Source organism: Xenopus tropicalis, chromosome 8 (assembly GCF_000004195.4).
Source record: "Xenopus tropicalis strain Nigerian chromosome 8, UCB_Xtro_10.0, whole genome shotgun sequence".
Classification (NCBI taxonomy): domain Eukaryota; kingdom Metazoa; phylum Chordata; class Amphibia; order Anura; family Pipidae; genus Xenopus; species Xenopus tropicalis.
Window position 1 is genome coordinate 126,236,772 of NC_030684.2, and position 26,324 is coordinate 126,263,095.

General features: G+C 40.5%; 1 protein-coding gene and 1 long non-coding RNA gene across 4 annotated transcripts; one reads left to right on the forward strand and one right to left on the reverse strand.

Annotated features, from left to right (window-relative positions):
* Nucleotides 1-5,261: 5,261 nt before the first annotated feature.
* On the reverse strand, nt 5,262-13,780 carry ctss.2 (cathepsin S, gene 2). 2 transcript variants are annotated; one of them, XM_031890406.1, is made up of 8 exons: nt 13,699-13,780; nt 13,417-13,583; nt 12,223-12,345; nt 11,057-11,212; nt 10,428-10,649; nt 8,745-8,907; nt 7,296-7,398; nt 5,262-5,688 (listed from the first exon to the last, which is right to left on the reverse strand). In XM_031890406.1, the coding sequence occupies exons 2-8, from the start codon at nt 13,546-13,548 to the stop codon at nt 5,589-5,591; spliced, it is 999 nt and encodes a 332-aa protein (XP_031746266.1). In that variant the 5' UTR covers nt 13,549-13,583; nt 13,699-13,780; the 3' UTR covers nt 5,262-5,588.
* A 5,602-nt stretch (nt 13,781-19,382) lies between these two features.
* Nucleotides 19,383-22,976, forward strand: LOC116406663. 2 transcript variants are annotated; one of them, XR_004219727.1, is made up of 6 exons: nt 19,383-19,530; nt 20,010-20,194; nt 20,440-21,171; nt 21,250-21,804; nt 22,279-22,492; nt 22,726-22,976. It is a non-coding gene; the product is annotated as an uncharacterized LOC116406663 (long non-coding RNA). The 2 variants fall into 2 exon arrangements; XR_004219726.1 differs by having other exon boundaries at nt 20,440-21,804.
* Nucleotides 22,977-26,324: the final 3,348 nt, after the last annotated feature.

The following is a 26,324-nucleotide window of genomic DNA, read 5'->3' on the forward strand; positions in this document are numbered from 1 at the left end:
CTATTGTATTCTAGAGAGGTTAACCGTTATCTGCTATGTAACCTGTGCCTTTTGTCCATTTTTCCAGCTTGAATGGCTGCCCCCGTGGCTACACAGCAGCTTATTTATATAAACTATTGTAGGGACCCATAGGGTTAAGTGCCCTATGGCTTCATATCCCTACCTCTTCACATCTGTACTGTTATAGGGCAGAGCCCTCTACACTCAGGTTACAGTTATTAAGCTATTCCCAATAGGTTTAGCCTTGGTTGACCACTCCCTCTGCAGACTATATAGTGTCTGGCAGGAGGAGTGTCTTCCTCTTTTGGCTGCATGCTGTGTTCTAGGCAGAGCCCCAACTGAGCCTGGACCGGACATAGGCCCAGAAGCCATTTTGTACCCTAGGGGACCTCATACCCTATTGAAAAGTCGGGGACAGGGACCCGTGAATGAGAACAAGCCAGCACAGTCAGTTCTAATTAATAGCACCCTCTAGGAGTGGTGACCATAGTTAGCTTATTTAGAAAGGGCAGCCATTAGCCCCAACAAAGGAGATTTTAAGGGTTTAGTCTAACCCAGGCTCGGTATGCCTTGCTGTAGGGACCACAGTTAAGATGCAGGATTCAGGCAGTACTTCACCCCTGAACCACAGGTGGCTGGAGGGGATCCGTTCCAATAAAGGGCATCCATACTGGGCTCTCATCTATTTCTCTGCACCTCTCCATGTTGGGATATACTGTTCCTACAGGTCACAAATGCTGTTTATCACTGTGACCCAATCTATATCTGCTGTGTCTGTGAGTATAATACCCTGTGTGCACTATTACATCTATCTTGCTGGACAATAAATCTGTATTATAGTTTACCATAAAGAATCCTCTGGCGTCCATTAATATCTATTGCACCACACTACTTCAGATAGTTGTAGTTCAACACACCCTCAGCTCCATTCTTAATCTCCCACATAGCGGAGGCCCACTCCTAAGTATTAAGGTGGCATGTAACACATGCTCTACAGCACACTACTAGCCCGGGTTTGCCATATCCTAGCCAAACACGTGTTACACTATATTAGCATTACTGTAGCAAAAACACAACTTTTACCAATGCAGGGCAACAGTACATTATATTTTAATTGATTTAAAAAAACTTTCATTTTTGGTGTTACTGTTCCTTTAATGAATTCTGGGAATGATCCTCAGCAACAGTACATGAGAAAATACTGATGTATTTGTTGCACTTGGTGACATTCTGACCTGCAGCCAAGTCCTACTGACCAATATCAGGTCTCCGATCAGTGCAAGGGAAGATATCATCTAAAGAAAAGAGACACTCACCAGATGGATTGCAGATAAGATAAGCGAAGTCAGCCAATGAAAACTCTTTAAAGAAAATTGCACACATAAAGTTCTGTAAAGTTATTTCAAGTTACGCTACATGTATTCCCTTAAAAGAGAACTAAAGCCTAACTAAATATGTAGGGTAGAAATGCTGCACATTATGTTTGGGCTTCTGTACCAGCCCAACGCACCCACAGGCCTATAGCTGGTCACAGGTCATGCACTGGGCTGCTATCACTTACCTGAGATTAGGGACCCAATCAATATATGTATAGGAATTATTCATCAAATTGAGTGTTGTACTTATATAAAAAAAAAAACCACAAATACTTGTGCAGTTATATTCTGAAACCTTGTGTATTACAGGAAGGTAAGACATAAATTGGGCCAGACTGGTCCATAAACATAATTTGTTATAAATATTTTGTTAAATCTGCCCTTAATGTTACATATGATGGCCCTTAATGTGCTAAAGTTTGTGTGGGGTTTGAAATACTACAGAGACTGTGAACCCAAAATGAACCATTTGCCTATCACCAATGAATTTTTGTAATGTGTGAATGAGATCTGCAAGACTGAGGTTTAACCACAGCTCCTAATAACAAGATGTTGTTTTTATCAGTAGAATGTGTCAATAACTTTGTCCGTTTCGAGGAGACTGAAAACCTTCTGCCAACTCAGGACCCTTCTGCAGACCAATCTGCAAGACTGAGGTCAACCACAGCTCCTAATAACAAGATACACTATAATTAACCTTTAATTACTAGAGAAAAATAATGATAAAAAGGTCATGCAACTGGGATATAAAAATATGCAGCCACTTATACCCTTAATGGGACTGCACTAGGCAAATCCATAATGGAGAAGGAGCTTGGAGTCCTTGTAGATAATAAACTGTAGCAAGCAATGCCAGGCAGCAGCTGCAAGAGCAAATAAGGTTTTGAGCTGTATGAGGCATTGTTTTTTGGGCGGAGGGATGTAAGCCTTAGTTTAAAAAGACTTAAAGGACAATGAAAGGTTAATATAAAATAAAAGTAAGTCTAAAGGCATTCTTTTTAAGTACTTACTGCATATCTAAATTCCCAGATCCCTGCTTGCTTCTCTGAGATATGGTGCTGGCAGCCTACAGCAGTGTGAAGCCTACAGTGACATCACTGAAATCGCTCTCCCCTTCCTGTAGGTGCCAGCAGCAGCCTTCCTATTCTCTGAGCATGTTGGTACCTTGATCCTGTCTGCTGTTCTGAGCTACACATGCCCACCAGCCAGTCAGAAGCGGATCTGGCAGAGGGGAGGGGGGGGAGGGAATGAAACACATGTGCAGTATGAAGCAAGGAGGGAAAGGAAGGGAGAATACTTTTTTAGAGATGGCTGCCTGTTGTACTAAACAATAGGAGGACTATTGGGCAGTATGCTTTTTAAATTTTGACTTTAAAGTCTTAGGGGCAGATTTACTAATCGATGAATCTGAATCCCAAAAGGGAAAAAAATCGTATTGGAAACGAAAATTTTGTGACTTTTTCGTCGCCGTCGCGACTTTTTTCGTATTGAGTGATTGTAAAGGGTGGAAAAACCAATCCGATTTTTTCGTGACGGCAACGAAAAAGTCGCAAAAATATCGATCATTACGAAAAAACGCATTGGGACGCTTTCAGTCCGTTTATGGATTAGTAAATCTGCCCCCTAGGTTATAAAAAAAAAAAAAAAAGACTGAGCAACTTGTTTTTTTATGCTTAAGAAGACACAAGAAGAGGGGAAATGATAACAATATATAATGATTATTATATGATTCACTGAAGAATGTAACTTACACCCCAACATCACTTAGAAATATATTTCCATATTTTTTTCCATATTTATACATTTATTTTACACATAATGAGTTCTGGGATCCTTCCTCAAAATAAATGTGGTGTTGGAATTTTGTGTCATATAAAGGAAAAGCCATTCTGACCTCCCTGGTCTCCACCATCCCCTACTCACTAAAGGGGGCCATACATGGGCAAATTTCAGCTGCCAATTTGGGTCCTTCAGACCGATTTGGCAGCTTATCTGCCCGTGTATGGGGACCCCTGATGGGCCTCCCCGACTGATATCTGGCCTAAAATCCGGGAGATGTTGATAAGGCAGGATTGATTTTACCTTTGCCGAGTGGTCCTATTGCCGTTGTTGTAATTTGATCATTTGGCCCTCAGGCCAAACAATCAAATTACTCCAACATCTCCCACCTTAGGTGTACATATCTGTGGCAAGATCCGCTTATTTGGTTTATATGGTGTATGGCCACCTTAAAGGAACAGTAACACCAAAAAATGAAAGTGTTTTAAAGTAATTAAAATATAATGTACAGTTGCCCTGCGCTGGTAAAACTGGTAAGTTTGCAACAGAAATGCTACTATAGTTTATATAAATGAGCTTCTATGTCAACACGGGGGCAGCCATTGAAGCTGGGAAAAAGGAGAAAAGGCACAGGCACATAGCAGATAACAGATAAGCTTTGTAGAATATAATGGGGTTTTATCTGTTATCTGCTAAGTAACCTGTGCCTTTTCTCCTGTAAATGGCTGCCCCCGTGGCTACACAGAAGCTTTATTATATAAACTATAGTAGTCTTTCTAAGGAAAACACACCAGTTGTACCAGTGCAGGGCAGCATTACATTATATAGTAATTACTTTTATACACTTTAATTTTTTGGTGTTACTGTCCCTTTAACACCAGGTCTCAGTGCGGGGAAAGATGCCATAGAAAGAAGAGTTAGCAAGAACTGAATCAACAACGAATACACTCGGACATTACAGGCCGATTAGAAACTTCCTTTAGGCAACTGGATGCATTGCTGACATCTGTACTGTATATTGCATCGATTATTGCTTCCTCTATGCATCTGGAAAAACCTTATGCCAATGTATCTTCCACTTACATATTTATTTTGTTAATTAAGAAATAACTTTCAGTCTTTGTGCTACATTTGTATGTATTTGCCTTTCTTCAGGGTCCCCAATGGAAATCATTAATGGCCACTAGTGGTAGGAGAAACAGATACTTTAACAAAAGCATTGTTTTATCCCCATGTCAGATTCAAAAAATTACAACTCCTTTTTTTTAATAATGGAAAAAAAAAACAATAAAAAGGCTATGATAAAGCTTTAATAAACCTCTGATAAATGTTACTCAAATGAATTACTTATCAGTCAGTGAATAGTTCAATTATTCACAAAGTGTAGAAATGTTTTTGAGGGGGGGTTAGGCAGTGGCACAAATTACTAAAAAAAGAATATTTGTTATGAAAATGCTTTTTTATATTAAAGTGTTTTGCTTTAGGACCAATACTTAAAGCCGAATTAAATGAATTTTAGGGGGTCCAGTTTGTGCCAGCCAAGAGTTATATCTTTGGGAGGCACGGAAAAGAATCTACCACAGTGCGGTTTGCGACCAAGGTTAGTCATCTCATTTTTTTTTATTTATCTGGTTCCCAATACCCCTGTTTATTACCATAGGACTCTAATTTGGCTTTGACCATTATTGGGCATGTATTCAGTTTACCTATTGTGTGTCCCAGGGCTTCCAGTTTTTTCATGAGCTTTATTGAATGGAGCAGCCATATGTTTAGAGAAGCATTGGTGGTCAGCTAAAAAATAAAAGTGTGAGGGAATTTGAATTAATAATCCAATCTCTGACTGGACACAGGTAGAAAATTCTCATACCAGGTTGTCCAATCAAAAACCAGTTAGCAAGTCCTCAACATCAAGTGGAACATGTGAGAATTAAATGAAGATCATGATTCTACCTGCCAGCTCAGGCATATTGTTTTTAATATGAAGAAATAAAGTCCGTTTTTACAGCAGATCTCTACAGTCCGGAGTGCTTGATGTTATATTTATAAAACCCTGCCAGCTCAAATGTCTGCTTTTTCTACATAAAAAAATGGAAAAACAAACACAAATATTGGATTCTTACACTTTTTTTATACACATGAATATATGGGTTTGCAACCATTTGGGCACAGACATATACAGCTATTACAGAAGATGCCAAAGGGGATGATAGGGTTTGTAATGATAACACATAGATTATCTATCCATGTAACCAGAAGAGAATGCCCAGAGAGAACAGTTAGCTGTGCCCTTGTACAATACTATATTTAAGCAAAAGAAAATGATTTGTAAATTTAGAGATTAAAACAGAAATGAACATTACATAAACAAAACAAATAATAATTGAGAAATTATTTGTAGATAAAATCCCAATGGCCCATCTAGTCTGCCAGGGTTTATATAGTTGGAAACACGGCTTCCTGGGCAATGCCACAATGGTTGTTGCGATTTCGAGCCATTTTAATGTATCCTTTGTCTCCATAGCCTGCTCCCCAGCTGGAAAAGATAAAAGGAAAAAGGTTTCACTTCTAAGATGAAAATATAAAGGGCATCTGGCCGATGAATTATAGTGAGAGAAATGGAAGTTATAGAGTTCTATTCGATCACAGAGATATCATTTAGCAAACAGTCAGGGGGGTCAGTTAGATGGTACTTTACCCTGTGATCCACACAGAGGCTTAGGAATTAAAATTTAGTTGCCCTGTACATCTGGTTGGTATAAACTAGAAGCTAGGTTAAGCTGTCTGGGATGCTTATAATTAGTGGCACACTGTTGTTGGCTACCCTTTGAACAGGTGATCATATCTCAAAGAAATGGCTAAAAAAGCTGAAACTTCATTCTTCAAGCTTTGAAGCTGCTTTACACCGTTTACAACAGTAAAAAAAAACTGGGTGGAAATGCAAGCACAATTGTAATCCCTCCAGCATTGTTTTATTGCGCCACCTAGTGGTTTCTTAATGCTTAAAAAAAAAAAAAAGTCCTTTTCAGCTCACCAGCCTTTACCATGTGACCATGTGTAATACAGGAAAAGGATCAGTATAGCTGCCATCTTAGCAGTGTTAACAGCTCAATAGTCAATCTACCTTAATCCTACCCCATCCAGCCCTGTGGAATCATCGTTGGTAGGTATTATCTACACCTAGCCCCATGGTTATTAATACATTACAATATAATTCTTGTTTATGCCTTTATTCAGGTTTATAACTGTTTATGTGCAGTCACCTCATTGCCTATCTGTTCTTGCCCAGGCATTTAGACCTTAATCCCACTCAGATGCCTCTTTAATATTATGCATTATTGTACATGATATGAACCACAAGTTGACTATACTTTGTTGTGTTGTTGTGCTGTATAGTAAATGCTGCCATCATTCTGTTTCCCCAGTTTCGCACCTTCCCCTTTGTTAAAGTGGACCCGTCACCCAGGCATAAAAAAGCTGTATAATAAAAGCCCTTTTCAAATTAAACATGAAACCCAAATTAAATTTTATATTAACACATCCAAACCCATTATAAAAGCATTTAAAAATTGCCCCGCCTCTATGCCTTAGGAACATCTCACTTTTCCCCTCCCTCCTCATCATCTAATTGTGTAGCCAGTGCATGGGCCTGGACATCTGATACCCCATTCTGGCACAGAAACAAGATTTTGGCATGATACAAAGTTTGCTTTCATAACAGTGTCCACAAAATGGCAGCTGCCTGCTTGCTTTGATTGAGTAATTCCAAGACGGAAGGAAACAAGATTTATATCATATAGAGTAAGTAAAGTTCATTTTGCTCAACTAAGAATATAGAAAATAAGGTGGAGTTGTTTCTTAGGGTGACAGGTCCCCTTTAATAAACTGAAGCCTACCAACCTGTCTCAGTGATGAAGGGAGGAGTTTAGCTGTATGTCAACCTAAACACTGCCCCAGGGTAACATGCATTGAGGGCAGAACAACAATACTTCTTGAATTTTTTTTTTTTTACATCATAGTCCTGTGCCTTTGTCTGGCTTTTGGTGGCAGCAAAGGTGGTGACCTTCCTTCTGGATTATTGTAGATAAAAAAGTATAATAAGTACAAAGCTTTGATAAACTCTCTTATTTGTATATATCTTACCTGTTCTTAACCAGCCAATAGTCATTGCCATTATCTGTACCGTATCCAACCACAAGCACAGAATGGTCTAAGTTGGTGGTGCAATAAGGATCGTAATAAACACCTGTCAAAGTCACAAATGTATAAGTGAATGTTGCCTTATTGTTATTCTACATAACTGTACAACAGTGCTGGGCTATGCACCCGGCACAGGAACCATTTGCCCTGGCACGTGGGTCTAAACGGCCCGAATTGGCACTCCTTGTATACCATATTGTGGTTCACACTCAGGAGTAAACACACGCCAATCCATTAACTCATTAATGCCCTATTACAAATGGCAGGTTTGTGTTAGCTTTATTAGCTGATTATATTAATTATTGCAACTGGTAGCAGCAATAGAGAGGTTGCAATTCTCTACTGATGGATCTGCAATGTGCTTCTAATAGCACATGTCACACTGAATCTACATTGAGCATCGCTGTAGTGCTGGGCGGTATGACCAAAAATTTATATCACGGTATTTTTTTTATTATATCGGTATCACGGTATTTGACGGTATTTTTTTTTCCCCATGCATGATTAGGTGACCACCCCAAACACCCCCCCCAACCCCAAACACCCCCCCCAACCCCAAACACCCCCCCATCCAACCCCAAACACCCCCCCATCCCCTTCACATAAATATAACTTACTGGCCAGGCAGCCGCAGGCCCCCCGACAGCTCACAGAGCCTCCTGGCAATTTTTCTTACTATTTCCGGGTTGCGCACGTAACGTCAGCGCGCACAACCCGGAAATAGTAAGAAAAATTGCCAGGAGGCGCCCACACCGGTATGCCGGTAAGTTAAAAAATTTTATCTTTTTTTTTTAAAAAAACGGTGTTCGGTATATACCGGTATATACCGGTATACCGCCCAGCACTACATCTCTGGTTGAATATTACTGATAAATGCTGGACATTTGTGTGCATTAAGCCACATGCATCCATTATGTAAGGTAGCAACCATAATTAGTTATTGAATAGAGAATGGGGCCCGGGAACGTTTCTGTTGGTCGGGGGCTTGCCACGATTTGTTTTTATTTTATTATATTTGAAGACTGTGACTGGTGGCACATGGTTGGGCATTTATATGTTTGTCTATTTGCATGCGTCTTTTCCAGCTCATCACCAGCATATACATGCCTGCATATTCATTCAGGTTAGTAGTGGGAAGGTTTGAATATATAAATACATCAGCTTCTTCCCCACTGGAATTTCTAATCACACTTCCCTACCATAGCCACAAACACACTGGGGGCAGTTTCATCAGAATCCACTTACCTCCCAGTATGTTTCCACAGAACCACTCAGATACAGAGAGAACACACACGTTCCAAGCAGGTAGGTCCCTGGTCAGAACTGATCCTAAAGACATGCAATTACTGGGTAATACTGCAATTACAGTATTACCCAGGCTCTGGTACCCACCTGACTTGTACAGTCGGAACCCTTTTCGATTGGAATCTATGTTAACAGACACGGGTCCTACTGTGCCCACAGCATGCATAAGAACATTCTCATCGCCAGCAGCTACATTGTGAATAGCAGTTACTTTTAATCCAGTGTGAACTTGCCTGCGGCAGTCTGCTTCCTGGTAGAAAATAAAGGAAAGAACAGATTTGGGGCGTTGAGGTGTATTAGGTACCTTTCAGCAGAAAAATAAGAATTGAACTTGTACTCAATTCCTAAATATGCTTTTTTGTCTGTAGGGAAAGTCAGGAAAACAATTGTCACAACTGTGACATCAGAGGATGAGGCATTTGCAGATATTCACAAAGGGATTAAGTAACAATTTATTACAGCTACTATATAAGAAAAGGTTAAATGGTTGTAGGTTCCATCATGTTACTCATTGCATTACACTGGCTTATTTAGATGCTTGGCCTACTCATAGGATAATAACAGGATACTCGCCAGTCATGTCAGCACACTATGGATCAGAAGGAGAGAAGAGGTATATAGAAGAAGAGATATTAGAGATCGGAAATAAAAGGCAGCAGAAGGAGTGAGAATTAGGGGAATAATAGCAGAGGGGAGAAGAGTAGTGAAGACAAATAATAGGGTACAATAGAAGGGGGGCAGGAAAACAGGGAAGAAAGAAGTTAACATTAATGTGAGAAAAAGAAATTGAAAGGAAATGTAGATGGAGTAGGAGCAAAAATGGAGGCAGGTAGGAGAAAAGTTTGGGAAAAAAAGAGAACATAAGAACGGAAAGCTTAAAATAAAAGGAGAGATTGAAAACACAATATAGAGAGAGGAGATAAGAAGAAGAGGGATGGAGGATACAGAAAGAAATAAAGAGAAAAAGAGGAGAGAGAAAACTGGCAAAGTATAGGACATGAGAAAGGAGTACAGTGAGGGAAGGTGGGTTATCAACAAGAGATGAGACTGTATGGGACAGTAAAGAAAAGGAAATTAATTTAACAACATTAGTAATAAATATTTTCTGTTGTTAAATTAATTTACTTTTCTTTATTGTCCCATGTACAGTAATGTACATGGTTGTGGGTCTGTGTTATGGTGGTAGTGCTGTACCATATAGAAACAGTGGATGGTGCTGTGCTGGTTATCCAGCAGGAAAGGTGTGTAGTGATGACAATATCCATGTATCAATTATTATCATAGCAGTCACAGTGTAGTTTCCCCCTGCTTGCTAGAGATCGGCAGCATTATCTGTGGGCACATTGCTCTTGGGGAGTAGGGAAGAGGATTGCATGGGATACCAGTGCCTATTGACTTTCATTGTATATAATGCATTTGGGGTGCCAGTACTCACTGCCTCTTACTGTATATATTGTGCCTGAAATACAAGTATCTTCTGCCTCTCGTTTTATAACATGCACTTGGGGTGCCAATTCCCACTGCCTCTGGCAGTTTCTTGGGGTGTTAGTACCCATTGTACTCGCAGTGCCAGGACCTGAGTAATTTGCATGAGGTGCCGGAACGTCTCACTATATATAATGTGCTTTTTGTATTAGTCCCACCTGCTGCCAGTCACTGTATATTGCTCTTTGGGTGCAGAACCCACTGATTTTAATGTATAATATGATTCAGAAGCCATTACCCTTTGTAGCTTCTGTGTGACTGATGTTCAGTATGAATAGTAATTACCTGTCCTGTATATCGGTAAGCGTTTTCTTCCATGACACCATGTTTCATCATGTATGTAAAGGCAGACATTAAACGTCCTCCTTTGCAGCCATTGTTTCCTTCAGTGTCCGAACAGTCCACCAATTCCTGTGGGCTCAAGGTGAAAAGCATGCCCCTTTTCCTTTTCGCTTGGCATTCCATTGCCCCCACGGCACTAAAAGCGTAGCAACAGCCACATGGTCCCTGTTTTCAGAAAAAAAAAAGAACTAAGCCTTATTAATTAATATGTGTATACCTGAGTAGAATTTATAGCATTATAGAATTAATAGTAAGATAATATACAGTTTGGTCATGATCAGTTATAATCGGAGCTTAGTGATGTTATTTCTGTCACATGACTCACTAAAAATGTTATAATAAATAAAGTACCCCCTACTGTAAAATATGGGGATAATAGAAGTCACCTCAGCCTCGTGCTTTTATATGGTCATGGAACTCCTCGGTGACTTATAATATCCCTATATTTTGCAATAGGGGGTACATAATTCACTATATAATGGAAATATATATAAACCTACATACTAACTACATACATCTCACACAAGGTCTTGGGTTCTCAATATAATAATGGAATATACACACACACACACCTGATCTCTCACAGGGGTGACACAGGCTTGGGTTCTCCAGTCTATTGATGCCGGAGGCTGAGCTTCTTGTATCTCTTTTGGTACCTCAGTCATGTTGGCCAATGAACCCCCTGAGCCGGTGTAACCGGTCATTGTTGCAGCCACCTCCTCACCTGTCTGGCACATAATAACAATACAGCTAGGTTACACAGGGATACACACATCTGTATTATATACTCTACCTGTGTCATGATATAATAAATAATAAGCATGATATCAATGAAATTAGTGTAAAAAGGATATCATTAATGACAATTTACTGTTCTGGTTTAAAATCAAGAAATGTGGGTGTAGCATAAGCTACACCCACACCCCAAATCTAACCCAGAACCAGCCCGCTTTCTATGAATTCACGCTCTTCTCCCAATTTATGGTTTTTCAGGATAGAATTAGGGTTGCCACCTGTCCAGTTTTGAATTGGACTGCCCTGTTTTTGGCAAAACTAAGAAAACCAGGCAGGACTCTCCAAGACTGACCTGGTGAACGGCCAGTAGCTGATTACAGTGTCATAGCCTCGCCCCTGTGACATCACCACCCACCCCCTGCCCAGTTTTTTCAAAACAGAGAAAGGTGGCAACCATAGATAGAATATAGCCACAATCTGGACTTTGGCTAGCTTGTTTTGGCTTAAAGATATAAACTGTGGGGAAGCACCACTTGGCCTGCACGTGAAAGTCCTGTCTGGTTTCCCCAGCAAGTCACGGAGGTGACAAGAGGGTAAATAACTGGTGGCATACTTTTTTGTTTGGACAGTAGTGATGGCAGATACATTGGCCAATGGGATTTGTAGAGAACACTTATCAGTAGCCATTACTATTGCACAGTTTCTATTTACGTATGAAAAATAGATCATCTTCCATAATATATGGAAGATATGGACCCAATAATTAAGTGCCACTCCCTGCCTACTGTGCTACTGTATATCTGTTATAGAATGTTTTCTGTTGGTTTATTATTACTTTTAAGGATTATATGTTGCTTCTCATAATTATATATTTTTTAACTCTATATATTTATATATAAAATACATTTTGCCATAGATATACCATGAATTATAATTTTTTTTTGTAAATACATTCCTTAAGTCCTTTTGGTTATTGCATATAATACAAGGTCCAAGTTCTTACCATATCTCCCAGATGGTTCATCCCAACCTCATAAGTGTGGAGCCCCAAGGAATATTCCAAGTTATGGACTGTGATAAATTTCAGTGTCTCCTCCCAGATGGTCCGTCTTGTGCGTTCCTCCTCCTGTCATTTGGAAGGGGGGCTGTTTATACCATTTAGTGGGCAGATTTGCACTAGTGCATTTAAGGAAAACAATTTGCTTGCATTTCAGATGTCTGAACTAAAGGCCCCCATACACGAGCCGATTGTAGCTGCTGATATCGGTCCCTTGGACTGATTCGGCAGCTTATTGGCCTGTGTAGGGGCAGAAACGAGGGGCCTGCCCCACCGATATCTGGTCTGAAATTGGCCAGATATCGATCGGCCAGATTAGAAAATTCAGTGGGATCAGGGACCACATCGGCTTGTTGATGCGGTCCCTGAACCGACTGCCCCATTGTAAGTGGAAAAAACAAGTATAGGTCCAACCTGAAAAGCAGTTAGAGATTTGGGGTGAATGCCTATTTGATATTATACAGTTTCCTAGAAGCCCAATCTGTGGATCAGTCAGAGTGGCATTTGGGGCAAGTGCATGTATTCTGTCCAAATTATCATCAACCTGTTGCTGATTTACTGATACGCCATAACAAATCTGCTACTTCAGAGGAGGGCATACAACTGACATTGAAAAGGAGTTGCTAGAAATAAGATTTATTGTCAGTCTAGGTGCTTAATACGTTTGTATTGCCAGTCTTTACATCTAAATTAAAATATTTTTTTCATTGCAGTTACTGTAGATCTCTCCCTGTTGGGCTAATGGCAGATGGGTCATTATGGGCATTCTAGCCTTTTCTCCCCTAGTGTAAATAACAAAAAAACAACCTGTCTGCCATTAACCTTAAAATGCAATTTATTCAGCATAATGAATAAACCAGAGTTACTTTTTGTCAGCCACTTTGTTTAGGTAGTTTGCTGGGCTGCAGAGACTGTAAATTCTTCTGGTTTTCTGCTTTTTATGGATATGTTTTAGATGATGTAGGCACTTACTTTACGGCCAGTGTAATGGATCCCTAGCATCCATAGCAGGAACTGCATTGAGGATTCTAGTATGAAAGGACCAAGCAATGTAAACCCCTAACTGTCAAGGTGGTCACATTTAAAGGATGTAGCCAATACGGTACTATCAGTGCTTGTATTGTTAGTGGAAGTCCTTACCGTATCCTTATAGCTCTTCTGGTGAGTTTTAACCCACAGCTGCCAGTGAGTGTCCAGGGTGGGATCAGGGGCCGAGTGAGCCGGGATCAGTAGGGAAAGCAGAGCCACAAGGCAGATGCTGGATGGTCCCATGGTCTCCCTGATGCACTAAATACAGAAAGGAAATACTAAGCCAGAAAATACAGTAGTTATTCATTAAAAACACAAATAAAAGCCTATGTAAGAGTGAGTGTGCATGAGAATTCTATAGAATAAGATGAGGAGAGAAAAGAGCCGCTCTACCTGCACAGTGAGAGGAAGATCCTGGGGAGCAGGAGAACTTTCCAACAGCCCATTGTGCAGCCAACCTGCAGCTTTATACTGGTTTGTGGGGGGGGGGGGTCTTGTGTTCCCCTCAAACAGGAACCTGTGGTCTAACAGCTCAACAATGCTACTACAGAGGTGACAGATAAAATCTGTTGCCCTTAATCTGGCTTTGATTATGACACGTCCGAAAATATACCAATTTAAAGATACAGTTTTGTATGTATATTCCTAATGGCACCGTCCTGTAGAAGTAAACTGAACATATTGTTTATATTGGGCTTGTTTGTCTTTGTACATGTTGTGCATATTCTGCCTCTTAAAATCTTTTACTTTCTCTTATTTATGTTTTATTTAATTCGGTTGCCTTTCAAGTTGCTTCTTATATACTTTCTTAGGGTGAGTTCCCAGAATTGTACTCCCTACCCATGATTTGGCGTAGCCAATACTTTATACCAGAATTACACCTGCACCATTTTACAGTTTTCACATTAATCACAGCTGGTTTTCTTACCACTAGAGGGCAGTGCCTTATCAAACAGCTGAGAAGAGTCTCACAGGAAGTGAGGATACAGATTGTATTTGAACTAGTTGAGAGTGAGAAATGGTGGTATTGTTGGTCGACTTATAAGACTAGAAAATAAACTAAATAGAGATAAGAAGATTTTATTTTTACTGGAGAAGAGGGAGCAATTGCAAATTGGAAACCAGGTAAAGATGTAGAGACAGCAACATATGGTAAGAGGCAGATAATGCACAGGCACTTGTGGGAAATAGACTAAGAAAGAAGAATATTAGTTTGGGGGACAAATGAAAAAGAGAGGGAATCTGTTACTGTGTGTTGATGGCAGTGCCTGCCTGTGAGTAGGTGCATGCGTATAAAATGATGAATGTCCACTGTATACACAAATTTATTGCATAATGCTGCAGAATATTTTAGCATTTTGTAAATATGTGTTAATAATAATAATATACAATGCACCTAGAGTGCTATCTGTCACTGGGGTTAATGGAGTGTTTATTGAACATTTCTGCAGTGATCTTATTGGCATGTCGGGTTATGGTTATGCATGACTGGCATAGGGTACCTCCTGGCTGGAAGCAGCAGAGAAGAAGTAGTAGAAGTGGCCTATGGAAAGTGTAGCCTAAAGGCCTTACAACCTATTAATTCACCACTGGGTGCAATAATTTCCTATATAGGAGAAGTGTATGAAATGTCAGCATATTGTATTCCTCTGTGGAACACAAGCTGGAAGTTAAGGAGCGGCCATCTTGGATTGAAGGAGAAAGGCAGCAGGTGGAGGCAGAAGGAAATCCAGTGAATCACACCTAGATCAACATGGCTGAACTGTGTCTGACAGAGGAGTAAATATCAGCGTGACATATAGCCCTAAGTGTGTGAGAGATAACTCTTTATTCACACTGTGGTGACAATATAGTGGCAATTATAGGGGGCTGCCCCTAAGTTATATAGAAATCCAGGTGTACATATGATCTATTACATCAAGTCTGCTACATCTGATTTTGAAGTACATACTTTACGCTTCTGTCTGTCTTATTACTAAATCCAATTTAAAGATTCTAATGCCCACAATGCTTTGCTTTTTCTGTAAAATGAGGGAAAATAAGCAAGGCATTGTGGGAAATGTAGTATTAGCTAGAGCAGTGTCCCCCAACCAGTGGTTTGTGAGCAACATGTTGCTCTCCAACCCCTTGGATGTTGCTCCCAGGGGCCTTCAAACAGGTGCTGATTTTTGAAGTTTTTGTTGCATAAAAACCAGATTTACTGCCAATCAGAACCTTCTGTAGGCTGCCAGTCCATAAAGGGGCTTCCATTAGCCAATAACAGTGCTTATTTGGCACCCCCAGGAACATATATTATGCTTGTGTTGCTCCCCAAGTCTTTTTACATTTGAATGTGGCTCACAAGTAAAAAAGGTTGGGGATCCCTGAGCTAGAGGATAGCTGATCTCTGATATATTCATTTAAAGTCAGGGAAGCTAGGAAGGAAACTGCTTTCAGTTTTCAGTTTTAAATGAATGTACATTGGAATATCACTTGGAAATATATACTTTTTCATCATATACAAAAACATGCTTTATTTTCATTCTCTGGGCAGATATTCCCCTTTAGCCTGCTGTATTCTGGAGGCAGGCCTTTGTGTCTCTTTAGTCATATTAAATTAAATCCTCAGCTGGGGTTGGAGTGCGGAGTCATTGGAAAAGCCTGTCCTCACCCAAAAACTTTGGGTGAGACATCAAACCCCTATCTGAGCATAAATTGTACTAATCTTGTCTAAACAAATATAATGACAGGTTTGCATTTTTCAATTAATTTTAAGAGCTGTTCTCAGTTCCAGTGAATAAGAGGCAGTTGATGTATTTGTGGCACTTAGTGACATTCTGACCTGCAGCCGTGCCCTATTGGCCAATATCAGATCAGCGCGTGGGAAGATGTTATAGCAATAGCCGTTAGCAAGAGCAAAACCATCAAGATGGCAAAAGAATTGCCTGACGGAAGACAGATAACAATAAAATATGGCCCACAACATTTGTTGGCCAATATTGCTCTCTTACAGATACTTATAGATAACTGTTCTGTACAGTCATTTCCAGTTTCTCAGTATAAAGCTGATACCCTTTGGGTTAGTGGATTTATTCTCTGACATCTGTATTTATGTTTATGGCCACTGCAGGCAGACAGGTAGGTAACCCTGTCAAGTAATAGGAACATTATGACCAAGCTTAAAAAATATAATTTTCTTTTTATTTAAGACACTTTAAAACACACTCACCTCTGTATAAACAATCAGGGTTGTACTGTATCTGTAATGAAATGTACTGGATAAGTGACCCAGTCTTTTCTGACCTGTTTGGTACTGGTGGGTTTATGAACATATCATCTCCATTGTAACACACTGTACATATACAGGTATGGGATCCATTATCCGGAAACCCGTTATCCAGAAAGTTGGGGGCAGAACAGCCCTATTGGGTTCATTTCATGTTTAAATGATTCCCTTTTCTCTGTAATAATAAAACAGTACCTGTACTTGATCCCAACTAAGATATAATTACCCCTTATTGGGGGCAGAACAGCCCTATTGGGTTCATTTCATGTTTAAATGATTCCCTTTTCTCTGTAATAATAAAACAGTACCTGTACTTGATCCCAACTAAGATATAATTACCCCTTATTGGGGCAGAACAGCCCTATTGGGTTTATTTCATGGTTAAATGATTCCTTTTCTCTGTAATAATAAAACAGTACCTGTACTTGATCCCAACTAAGATATAATTACCCCTTATTGGGGCAGAACAGCCCTATTGGGTTTATTTCATGGTTAAATGATTCCCTTTTCTCTGTAATAATAAAACAGTACCTGTACTTGATCCCAACTAAGATATAATTACCCCTTATTGGGGGCAGAACAGCCCTATTGGGTTTATTTAATGGTTAAATGATTCCCTTTTCTCTGTAATAATAAAACAGTACCTGTACTTGATCCCAACTAAGATATAATTACCCCTTATTGGGGCAGAACAGCCCTATTGGGTTTATTTCATGGTTAAATGATTCCCTTTTCTCTGTAATAATAAAACAGTACCTGTACTTGATCCCAACTAATATATAATTACCCCTTATTGGGGGCAGAACAGTCCTATTGGGTTTATTTCATGTTTAAATAATCTTTTAGTAGACTTAAGGTATAGAGATCCAAATTATGTAAAGATCCCTTATCCGAAAAACCCCAGGTCCCGAGCATTCTGGATAATGGGTCCCATACCTGTACACGTACATATACACTATATACAAAAATTCAACTGACATTAAGTTCAGCTCAGGAAACCATATATTTTTGCAAAATGTGCATTCTGATAAATCAAAAATGGGGTAAATTCATCCTTTTTTAACTCCAAGTTTCCTAAATGTAGTGGTTTATATTAAGTTTCAGAATGTCACCTCAAAGCTTGCATTTTACAGCATCTTATCTCCCACGTGACATTAGGTACCAGGATAAAACACCCTCAGTATGAATGCCAGGGGTCTGCTGAACAGTTTGATACTCAATATACATAGAATTAGGGCGTAGGGAGACCCCAAAATGAATGGGGTTAGGGTCAGATTTATTAACCTTCAGATTTTCATGGTTTTTTCAAGGATTTTTTGAAACCACGACTAAACTCATTTCCACTAAAACCATGAATGTCCAGTCATTTATTAAAAGATCCTAAGTGAAAAGGCATGAACGAAAAAAGCCACGGAAATAATGCGAAAAAAGTGACTTTTCTGTATTGTCGCACAAATGCAAGCGTTGAATTAAACCCTGAAAACCTCTAAAGCCACAAAGCAAAGAAAGATCTTCCAGCTTTAAAAAGGACACCTGCCATTGTCTTCTATATGAACCCAAAAGCTTTTAGATGGTGTATTTCACATAATGGCAAAAAAAAAAAAAAAATTCTGCATGAAAATCATATTTAGGTGCAAAAACATATGAATGATAATTATGAATTGTAAATCCCATCTCCCCCTTAGGGTTAAATCCTGTACTGGTTTTGGACACCCCCCCTTAGTCTGGAAATTTTTGTATTAGCTAAGGAAGTCCTGATCCACTTGACCTTTGGCCTGAGTGGAATAGCTTTCCCTACTGGCCAAGTCATGACTATTTCCTGTTCACCTTTGAGTTAACTTTTAGTATGAGGTAGAGAGTAATATTCTGAGACAATTTGCAATTGGTCTTCATTTTTTATTTATGGTAGTTTTTTAATTATTTTACTTTTTGGTTCTGCAGCTTTCCAGTTTGGAATTTCAGTAGTTATCTGGTTGCTAGGGTCCTATTTACCTTAGGGACCAGGGAGTGGTTTAGGGAGTGACTGCTTTATGAATAGTAGAGGGGCTGAAAGATAGGTAATAAATGGTGACAATAAAACTGTAGCCTCACAGAGCAATAGTTTTTTGACTGTAGGGGTTAGTGACCCCCATTTGAAAGCTGCAAAAGAAGAAGGCAAATAATTTGAAAACTATAAAAGATAAAAAATGAAAACCAATTGAAAAGTTGCTTAGAATTGCCCCTGCGTATCAAGCCTAACCCTAAAGTCTACATTGTCAGTATTTGTACCCCTATTTGTGTAAAGAAGGGCAGAATGTTACATATAAGTACCCCTAATGGGTTAGGGAGTTTATAAAACTCTAACAACACTGTGAACCCAAAGTAACCTCTTGCCCATTGCTAGAGTTTGTGTAACATTTAACGTGTATTTGGGGATGTGTAAATGAGACAACTGCTGTTAACCAACCGCAGCTCTTATCAACGAGATCAACTTCTGCTGAGTTTGTATCAGCAGTGTGTAGCATTGATATTGTATCAATATAAACAACTCAGGATTGCCCATTGGGATACAAACAGTGTTATCAATTAAAGCTGTGCTGGTATTGCATGTACTTACTGAGATCATTCATCCTTGGACTAATTGTTCTGTAAACCTCTAACTCCAGGCACCTCTCGACATTATATAGACACCCAACAGCAGCTTCATGTGGGTTCACAAAATGCAGCCATCTTGATACATTAATATAAGAAATCATTTATCATTAAAACTTAAAAAGAAAATCAGTATGAACATTTCAGTATTCCATAGATGCTGAACTGAGATTACCTGAAACCTCTCTTTGTTTAGACCAATCCACAGACCGTGCTGTGCCAATGGCGTTATTGTCATCGGAGGGATCCGTTTGTTTAGAAGAGGAAAGAGAAGAAGCAGAAAATATGGACAATGTTGACAAGACAGAGCAAGATCCAAGCTTAGAGAGGTAACATATTCACTTGAATTGTTATTAATATATACTATATCATTTTTAAAAGCATTATTTAGAAAGGGCTGTGAATAGCAGTGGTAGCAAGAGAGGGTGACTACTTTAGGCTCAAAAATATGACCATGGGCTAGTGGTGGTGGGCTGTTTGGGCCTCTTGTTCAGCCATGCTTTAAATAGATTCAGTCCCTCCACCCCCTATTAAAAAAGATCCATCTCCCCCATGTTCAGGTATGCAGATGGGGCCCCTGCTTACAGCAGCCCCTAGGTTAAGTTTAGCGTCAACTCGCATCATGCCTTCTGCCTCAATAGCTGGTTGAATGTTTCTGGCAGTAACAAGTCAGCCCCTCTGGTGGCTCAGAAACATGTTGCAGGTATTTCATTTGAAACTGCTAGAAACTAAGATCCAAACTCGAGGTAATGTACTTGTATTTTTTAATGATAGCTGCCACTTTCTCTTATATATTATTATACACTAGGTCAGTCATTCTTGTGAATATAATAAAAGGGCTTTGTAAACCAAGTGGACAACTAACACAGGACTGAAGATGAAGATTGGGGAATCTGTACAATCGGCATCCATTGAACCACCCCACTCCTATAAAAACAAGCGTTCGGGGATAACCTTATGCATAGATTGGATGTCACAAGGTACAAACAGGAGGTAAATTTAAAAACTTTTGCTTTGTTGGGTCAGCCATCATTTTCTTCATGTTTTTATTTACTTAGCCTTTGCCTTTCTGGGTAGCTCCAATGAGGGCTGGCAGAGAATGCTGGTAATACCCTAATGCTTTCTTATTTGCACTTAATGTATAGTTTTTATCCATCCCCACCATATGTGATCCCCTGTTGTCTTTGCAGTTCTGTGCCTCTCATCTTTCAAACATTTTTTTCTTTTGTTCTTTTTAGGTGGAAGATAGGGCTAGATTTCTATATTTAATGAATCCACAACATGCTATCTTGGAATAAATGAAAGACTTCCAATAGACGATGCTTAACTACTTGAAGCCTGAGCAGCGACTTGTAAGCTTCCAGATAAATAGCCCCAGGGCCAGATTTGAAGACACAACCCCCCCACACACACCGCTCCTCTCCCTACTGATAACTGGAATGGGTGGGAGATTCAAATAGCTGTCAGTCTCCTGCCCAGTCCCCCGTTTAGATGCACCAAGTGGGCGGCCTGCTGCTCCCAGATATTTGCCACCCCAGGCCCAGGCCTTTGTGCCCTGCCCACAAATCTGGCCTTGAATAGCACAAACTTGTCTTCAACTGATCCATCCCTATGTAATGCCTGCCACAACTTCCATCCAAAAAAGACTGAGGGGAATATCCCGGGAAGTTGTCAAGAAAAGGTAATAATGCATAAGCCATACTGATCTGACCTTCCAGCCCTCTGCGTTTTAGAAGCATTCAAAGTAACTTTTTCTTCGTTTGTTTATGGGTACGCTTCCATAACTGGTACAGTGAAACCACTGAAAGAATGTCGCAAAATATTACACACGGCAAAAGACTCATTTTTAAAAGCCATTGATGCCACTAAAAATACAGAGAGAGAGGATACACAGAGAGATGATAACATACATTACCTAGAGGCATTGCTGGTGCACAGACATGTGCAGAGACCAGGGGTGGAATATGACAGTAAGTGAACATTTCCATAAAGACTTAGGTAAAATGTCAACAAAGTAAATCATTCTCTACAATAACTCTTACTCCTAGGTCACTGAATGGAAAAGAAGAGTTCGCCACAGATATGCCAGCAGTGACAAACATTGGCGCACAGCAACACAAGGCAGCAAGTGGCTACGTTTGCATTGACAGGAGAGGAAGAAATGATAACGGTTATCTTAAATTTGTGTTGACATAATAGCTGTTGGAATGCAGTTATTATTTTGTTTTGTTTCTGTTGGTTGAAGATGTACTATGAGAATATAAGGCCAAGACTGGGATTTGATGATTCCCCCAACAACATATTCTTTTTATCACCAAAAGGGAAGAAGATTCATAGCATTTCAAAAGACATGTGGCGATACCACCAAAGGTGTAAATTGTCAAAGCCTATACATACAGAGGGTTTCACTGTGGAATGGAGCTACCCAGATCGGAAGGTTTAGAGAAGGGAAGCTTTGACTGGGAAGGCAGAGAGATGGAAGGGTCACAGGGAGGAGGGAAGGAGGACCCCACGTTGCCAGGAGACAGCAGCAAGCACAAGCCGGGGCACAGAGTCACAGGTGATCATCTTCCAACCGCCCAAAAACAAGGTTTGGCAAGAGGGTAAGGGATTTGGTGTTTTTGGCAGTTTGGGATTCTCCTAGTGGGGTTTCGGTTGAGTTCACAGCATGGAACTTTGGCGAGGGAATTCTTGCCAGAATGAAAAGGGGCTATGACACCTGGCGTTTATGTTGTTTGGTTCATCTCCTTGGGTTATGGTCCCAGGAGGTAAGAGTTCAGTGTGAGGCCTACTAATGCCTTCACTTGCCTACCTTAGCGCAGTGCAGCTGAGTGGCCGACATGGCAGGGGGGCCTACTTCACTCCATTATGGTTTATTCAATTGGTAATAAAGCTGTGCCCATTTTACACCTATCCTGGACTGTTGTGTGCACTTTTTTTGGGGCAAGAAGGGAAGAAGCGAAGTGGCACTGGTTCAGTCCTGGTCATGTCATATACACTGTGTTCAGAGAGACATCTATATAAACATTCACTGTCCCTTTCTACAGCATTTTCTATTTGTTGTGTTCCTATTTTAGGTTCAACCTCCCAATGTTTCCAGTCAGGTGGTGTGGCAACTGTGTGAAATATTTACAATGTCACATCGCTCCAAGAGGCACATATTTGCTAAATATTTAGCACATACCAACATGACAGCAGAAAAGTGGTACCGAGAGAAAACCTTGGACAACACATGCCATGTATACCTACTAGTCTCTGGGGTGGCAAGCAGCAATCAAGACAATCAACCAGGTACCTCAAAGTAATACACAGCTTCAGCTTTGAGCTATTATTTTTAAAGATAATAAACATGTGTAGAACCCCCCATAACATCTTTGGAAAGCGAATTTGACCCAGTGGACCACCAACAGGATGACCAGTATGCCTACCCCCTGCAGTCTCTTTTCTTCTGTCTCCTCTCTTTATCTGTGCGGTGTCCCTGTACCGCCTGCAGCCCTAATGTTTCTATTAATCTCTTTTTATAGAACCATGCACAACATCTTTGGAAGCTGAAAGTGACCCAGAGGACCCAGAGTTGAATATTGAAAGTGACCACCAACAGAAAGTCGATTATGCCTCTCCCTGCAATCCCTCCTTCCCAACTCCGTCTGTCTCCTCCATTCTCTTTGTAGAAGCGACGAGCCATGCACATCCCAAACAATAAGAAGAGGACATACACAGGGTCGGACTGGGCCGCCGGGACACTGGGAAAAATCCCGGTGAGTTCTGGCTTTAGTGGGCCCCGGCGGCCGAAACCTGACCCTTGCCGGCGCTCCCACTGTCCGACCGTTTCTCCCCTGACGCGTTAAGCTCGGGGGAGGATGTCGGGTGGGGGACCTACGGGGGGGTTAGGGGACGCAGCCGGTGTCTATTTCTCTTTTTTGTCTTCCAGTTTCTGCCCCTCTGCCTTCCTACCGGTGTTATATTGTGTATGCACCCAGTCAGACTAAGTTTTAAAATACTTACCCAGCATAAAATGGCAGGGTTTTGGTTTTGTCTCCTTCTGGACCAGGACATAAAAACTTGATTTAATAAATGTGCCTTTTATACATTCTTGTATTTATTACATTTAAATGAATAAGACTGTTTTACTCCTAAACCTTGCTTTTTAACCTTAGTGCCCCAGGTCAGTTTAAACTACCACTCTGAGCATTCTTTCCCTACATCAGTGTAAAAGTACCTGTTTTGGGGTGCTTAATTTGGAAAATGATTCCAGCTTAACGAGCCCCCAAATTGGCATGATATCCCCTCCCCTCTAGAGGTGCTCTGTCGGAGTGACAATTTTCTTGTTCCTGGCCCTTTAGGTTATAGATAAATATGGGTATTGAAAATTTATTATTACCAGAGGTTAGCTCTACCTGCCTGAATGGACCCTGTCAGTATCGAAATATGACCCCTGAATCACTTAACCCCCCCTAGCAGCTCCAAACTTTCAGTGAAAACACACAACACCTTCCTCGCCATACCTGTAGATTTTTGGGCTCCTGGGACTTTGGGGTGCAAAATTTGTAATGAAATTACACCCCACATTCTATCCATCACTTATAGTAGAATTGAGCTTTCCAAATCCACCATTAAACGACCCTGAGAGCAAGAGCATATTTAAAATGGTTTCTCCCTAATGTTTGAATGTGAAATCACATGAACCTTTGAAGGTAGCAGTACCAATTGTAAGGGACAGCACTCTACTGCTTCTCCGTCACACCTGAAGAGTCTTGGGGTCCTGGGAACTTTGGGTGCCCCATTTTGGGGTGAATATTTTAAAAAGCTTGAAATCGCTGACAAAAGACCCCCACATTGGCATGGTAACACCCCAAGAGGTGCTTTGCCAGACTGGCGATTTTCTTTTTCCTCACACATTTCTGTGTCAGTGACGCAGACCAGGGATCCAGAGATTCTGCAGGGTGGGGGATGGGAGGCTGCTTCAATAATTAGCATGACTTGTGCAGGGGTGTTTGTGTGTAGCCCCTTGCACTTAAATTATATATTAGAAGTAGATATTTTGTGTCTCACCTAAAATATTTTCACCTCTTAAAAACAATGTAGAAGAAGGCCAATGATGTAGGAGGGGCAAGCTGAGAAGGATCTGAGGTGGAACAAAAAGGTATTAAAAATTTACTGACAAGTATATTCACAGTAAATGTGTAATACTGACCTTGGGTTTGGCTTGTATTTTACTGGCTGGGTGGCAACGCATTTACAGACTGCAGAAAGCTTTACCATACCAAGTAAACAGCCCTAGAAGCTCCCTCCATTTGTTTAAGATAGCAGCTGCCATTTTAGCTCCATCTCCCTAGCTACCTGCTGCAGCTCTAGCCCTTGGTAGCTCAGATTACACATTCTGATGCGAGGGGGAGCAAAAACAGGTAGGGAGAGAGGAGGCTCTTGGCCCAAACCTGAAGGAACCTAAAGGAGAGGATGTCTGATACTGAAGAACATGTTTACACAAAAGGAGACAAGAAATCCTGTGTTTCTTTTGATATAGGACTCAGCGCAGCATTTCTGTGAGTGCTTATGGCTGTATTTACATTGGCCTTTCTGATAAAGCTTACTTAGTGTTTACCTTTCTTTCTCCTTTAACATCCATGTGGCCAATATGTCATATGTGAAGATTTACTGTTTCCCCTGTGGCAAACCTTGCTGTTAGTGATGGACCAAACTGATAAACTAAACACCAAAATGCTTTGTGGTTAAGGCTGTTGTTTTGATCTTGATGCAGGGATGTAAGATGTGCTGATCTTGGCTCAGGCAGTGGCATAAGTACCGGGGGTTGCACCCCCATGGGGCCCGATATTGTCACATCATGGACTGAACAGCGCAGGTATTTGCATGTGCACATGACTGGAGAGGGAGGAGGGACTGGTCCGAGAGCACATTCTGTATCTGGGCCTAGGTGTACCTAGTTACATCACTGGAGACAGAGATATCAGATGTGCTGATTTTGACACATGGCGAAATTCTACCACAGATTCATGAAAAAACTGCCACTGCCTGAACCACAAATGTTGCTGCAAATCTGTACTGGGGCAGAAAGTTTGCTCATCCCTACATGCTATGTATTTGTAGTTACTATGCAGCATAGTTTTCCTCTGCTCATCTTTGAGTATTAATAATAAAGTAATTTACTTACTTTACATGCAGTGTGCAAGGGGCACATCCGAATACAATCACCATGTTTTTACCCACAATGCAGCATTTTTTTTCCAGAATTCCTGTATCCTTCCTGTTGCCAGAGGGAGTTGGGTTTGATGTCATTGTGGCCAATATGTCAAAATTGATGCAGTTACACTCGCACTTTGACACTAATCAGACACAAGTCCAGTAACCATTATTTTCAGTGTTTGGCATTAGAGTGACGCGCATCTGCTCTGTGCCTATCGACACGGGCTGCTGTCGGAACCCTGAAGCACAAGTTACACACAACTATACAGAAGGGCAAGGAGATCATGTTCTGCAAGGACCGGTATGGGACCTGTTATCCAGAATGCTCTGGAACTGGGGTTTTCCAGATAAGGGATCTTTCTGTAATCTAAGTTGAGATCAAGTACAGGTACTGTTTTATTATTACAGAGAAAAGGGAATCATTTAACCATTAAATAAACCCAATAGGACTGTTCTGCCCCCAATAAGGGGTAATTATATCTTAGTTGGGATCAAGTACAGGTACTGTTTTATTATTACAGAGAAAAGGGAATCATTTAACCATGAAATAAACCCAATAGGGCTGTTCTGCCCCCAATAAGGGGTAATTATATCTTAGTTGGGATCAAGTACAGTTACTGTTTTATTATTACAGAGAAAAGGGAATCATTTAACCATTAAATAAACCCAATAGGGCTGTTCTGCCCCCAATAAGGGGTAATTATATCTTAGTTGGGATCAAGTACAGGTACTGTTTTATTATTACAGAGAAAAGGGAATCATTTAACCATGAAATAAACCCAATAGGCCTGTTCTGCCCCCAATAAGGGGTAATTATATCTTAGTTGGGATCAAGTACAGGTACTGTTTTATTATTACAGAGAAAAGGGAATCATTTAACCATGAAATAAACCCAATAGGGCTGTTCTGCCCCCAATAAGGG

Excerpts from the sequence above, each read along its gene's own strand:
- ctss.2 (XM_031890406.1), bottom strand. The coding sequence starts at position 13,548 with ATGGGACCATCCAGCATCTGCCTTGTGGCTCTGCTTTCCCTACTGATC. Across the intron at positions 12,346-13,416 it reads AGAAGAGCTATAAGGATACG|GAGGAGGAACGCACAAGACG; the intron begins GTAAGGACTTCC and ends TCCAAATGACAG. Across the intron at positions 11,213-12,222 it reads TGAACCATCTGGGAGATATG|ACAGGTGAGGAGGTGGCTGC; the intron begins GTAAGAACTTGG and ends ATTATGTGCCAG.